The sequence below is a fragment of the Sinocyclocheilus rhinocerous genome, unplaced genomic scaffold (genome assembly GCF_001515625.1).
Source record: "Sinocyclocheilus rhinocerous isolate Xijiao unplaced genomic scaffold, SAMN03320098_v1.1 scaffold1822, whole genome shotgun sequence".
Lineage (NCBI taxonomy): Eukaryota > Metazoa > Chordata > Actinopteri > Cypriniformes > Cyprinidae > Sinocyclocheilus > Sinocyclocheilus rhinocerous.
In genome coordinates, this window is record NW_015638936.1 from 755531 (window position 1) to 759403 (window position 3873).

The 3873-nt window shown below is 30.3% G+C and overlaps 1 protein-coding gene across 1 annotated transcript in view; it reads left to right on the forward strand.

Annotated features, from left to right (window-relative positions):
* LOC107750155 (CDK2-associated and cullin domain-containing protein 1-like) overlaps positions 1-3873 on the forward strand; it is a 10678-nt gene that overhangs the window by 3498 nt on the left and 3307 nt on the right. The window contains exons 2-6 of the mRNA XM_016565422.1: positions 1141-1267; positions 1353-1455; positions 2259-2354; positions 2562-2664; positions 3048-3137. Of these exons, the coding sequence (XP_016420908.1) occupies positions 1141-1267; positions 1353-1455; positions 2259-2354; positions 2562-2664; positions 3048-3137 (519 nt within the window). The remainder of the gene's footprint in view (positions 1-1140; positions 1268-1352; positions 1456-2258; positions 2355-2561; positions 2665-3047; positions 3138-3873) is intronic.

Consider the following 3873-nt stretch of genomic DNA (forward strand, 5'->3'; position numbering starts at 1 on the left):
ATTAACAAAAGCAAAAAAAGGCCTCTAAAACTAGCTTGCTCTATTCTTTTTCTATTCTATCTGTTTTCTTTTTATTTATTATATAATAAAAAAAAAACTTGCTACGTGTACTGTGTTAGGCTAACTGAGACTTGTCGTAGCACTTGCATATTATTGCTCTTTTGTTGATTTTGATTGCTTCCATTGTCCTCATGTGTAAGTCGCTTTGGATAAAAGCATCTGCTGAATGACTAAATGTAATGTAATGTAATGTAAATGTACAGAATACCACAGTGACGAGTCAGATGGTACTGGAACTTGTGTACCATGGTAAACATCCTTTAAAGTCCCTTTAAAGCTATTTAAAAGCCTTCTTGCGCACGCTGTCTCTCTTTCTGTATGTATAATTATTTATATTAAACATATTATTTTACATAGTATAATATTTATGAAATATTTTATATATGTAAATATTTTATACATTTATTTGTATAGTTTTTTTTATTAAAAAAAAGTAGCAAAATAATAAATATCTAAATTAAATGTAATTTATTAAAATGTGTTATTAAAAATTGCTTTTTGTTTTAAATAATTGTATTAGTTTTCTTTTTTATTCATTTTTCATACTATTCTATTAATTTATTTAACAATATTAAACAATGCCTAAATTAAATGGAATTTAATAAAATGTGTTCATAAAAATTGCTTTTCATTAATTTATTAATTTGATTGATTTTGTATTGTTTTTTCTAAAGCAAAATAATAAATAATTTAAATTATGTATGTTGTTTATAATATATTTATATTTATTTATTTACACTGCCGTTCAAAAGTTTGGGATCAGCAAGATTTTTAATGTTTTTTAAGGAAGTATCTTTTGCTCATCAAGGCTGCATTTATTCGATCAAAAATAGAGAAAAAACAGTAATATTGTGAAATAGTATTACAATTTAACACAACAGTTTTCTATTTTATTATACTTTAAAATAGAATTTATTTCTGTGATGCAAAGCTGAATTTTCAGCATTATTACTCCAGTCTTCAGTGTCACAATACTGTCTGTCTGTCACAGTGCCAAAATACTGTTTGTGTAAGCGATAGAGAGTAGTTTTTCTGCAGCAAATGTCACGCGTGTCGCTTCTGTTTGTTTGACGTGTCTAGTCTTGAACACAATGACAGCAGAAGAATACAGGACGGTTTACTGGCCAAAACTAGAGCGAGCCATTGAGCATCTGCTCACTCAAAGCTCGATGGAGCACATCTCCATCTCATACGAACAGATCTACAGGTTAGTGCTGCTTCACTCCTGCTGAACGAGTCCGAGCATGCTGCTCATCTGTGTTTTAATACGTCCTTCTGTGTTCTTCTTCCAGTCACGTTTATAAGTGTGTGTGCCAGCAGCACTCAGAGCTGCTCTACAGCGACCTGATGTGGAAGATCATGTCTCATCTGGAACAAGTGTCTTCTGAGCTACAGGTCAGTGCATAGACGCTTTAAACCTGTTTGTAGTGCTGCTGTTGTGGGTAAATAAAGTGAGATTTTAAATCTACCACGATCAAATAATTCTTTCACAGTCATGTGATGTTTGTGATTTATACGTTGATATACATGACAAAATAAGATTTGTAGAATTTATTTAAAATGTTAATAAAGTCATCTTTGTTCACATGTTTTTTGTAACCAAAAAACAATTTTTTTTTTTTTTTATCAAGAATTTTTTTTTTTTATGTCTGAAATGCATATAACTTTTCTTTAAATGTGTGTTTACACATTTTTATTAACTTTATTATTTTCCTATTATACTAATGTTTTTATACATTTTTATAATTCTGTTAATATCAAAATAACGAATGCCTAAATTAAATATAATTTGTCATAAAATATCTGTTCATAAAATGTCTTTTTTGTTCATTTATATATTTTTTTTATTGATGTTTTTATAATTTCTATTAGAGTTTTATTGTTGTTGTTTTTTTAGAAAAAAGAAGCAGTGATGCCTAAATTTGTTATTAAAATGTGTTCATAAAAATGGCTTTTTAATAACTTTCTATTGTATTATTATTTATTTTGTATTTTATATATTTTTATTAATTTTGTATTGTTCTCTTCTTGAAAAAAGCAAAGCAATAAATGCCTAAATTAAAGATAATTTGTCGTTCGAAATGTCAATAAAATACTTTTTTATTCATGCATTTATTTTCTATTATTGTTTTTATAATTTTGTAATATTTTTTTTAACAATAAATGAATAAAATGCTGTTGTCTCATCTCTTCTGAAGGCCAGCCCTCCAGAAGATTTAACTGAAAGCTTTAACGTGGCTCTGACGCGGTACACAGCCGCTCTGCACTGCATCGTTCCCATCTTCATCTATATGGTACAGTGCTAATACTCAAAAATGAATGCCTTTCAAAGTGCCTCTGTCACTGAATACTTTCAATGTACCTTGTTCTGACAAAAATAATGAAAAAAGAAAAAAAAAATGCCAATACTCTGTTTTTGAATATAATTGTTATCATGACACTTTCCATGTTTTCTGAGATCTGTATTAATTTATCTGCATTTTAACCTGATTTTGTTAAAGAACAAGTTCTACATTGAGACGAAGCTGAACCGCGATCTGCGCGACGATCTCATGAAGCTCTTCTCCGATCACGTCGCAGAGAAACACGTCAGCACGCTACTGCGTGAGTGCAGATCAAACACAGTCTTCTGACTTTGCAATGCGTTTTGTAAATATGAAGAGTTCATTTGCAAAAACAGATAAGTCCATTTTTATTTTTATTTTCAGAAATCACTTTTTTTTTTTTATTGCGCATTCCAAGTAATATCAATCAAACTGCAGTTGGGTTGTTTTGATTAAGTAATAATAACTTAAACAAATACGTGAAACGTGAACTCGTAATGCCTTGAAAGTGGACAAAACCGGCTTTTTTGACAAAATGTATTTAGGGTTCAGATCGCGCTATATGTGGAGAATAATGCACTGCTATCAGCTCTTTTTTTTTAAAGTGCCGTTTTTGCAAATTAACTCTTCATATATTAATTCAAGTGTTATTTTTTTTCTCAGCTCTTCTTAAAAAGGCTCATTCCATGCCGTTTCAAGTCAAACCATCAACTATGGCGAGTGTTGTGAAAGGTCTTTATGCCCTCCGGCCAGGTGAGAGGGATTTTTCTTTTCTTTTGCTTTTAATGCAGGTGTATGTTGACTCTGTTGAAGTGTAAATGTCTCTATGCATCGCTCTGTGTTTGTTATTCTGAACAGAGCTGCAGATACTGATCTGTATTCATGTACTCAGTTACAGTGGGTTTGTTTTGTGTCAGAGTGACGCCGTTATTTGCTCGTCGTTCTGTTTGCACCAGCATTTGCATAACCAAACATTTCTCCGCTCTGTTATCTGTCTATTGTTTTTTAGATGTATGTTAAGCTGTAGCTACTTTCTTTAAAAAAAAAAAAAACATTTACAGTGGCCCCAAAAACTATTCGGACACTTTAGTTGCATGCAAAACATCAATCCAAGAGACCTCTGCAAGCAAACGATGCTGGAGCTTTTCTCAGAACTCACTTCATTTTTCTCTTTAAATTCACTAGGAACCTGTTCCACAAACTCTGACAACCAGGACTTTTTGTATTCATTTACAACAATATATTTGTTGTTTCATAGTTCACTTCATTATGTGAAAAGTTTTGATTGAAATATATATATATATATGTGTATGTATAATAAAAATTAATGTATAGAAATATATAAATTATAAATATTTATTTATTTATTAAAACAATTAGAAAATGTTATTTGTGTATAAACGTAATAAATATATATGTATGTATAATTATTTTTATTACGTGTGTGTGTGTGTGTGTGTGTGTGTGTGTGTGTGTGTGTGTGTGTGTG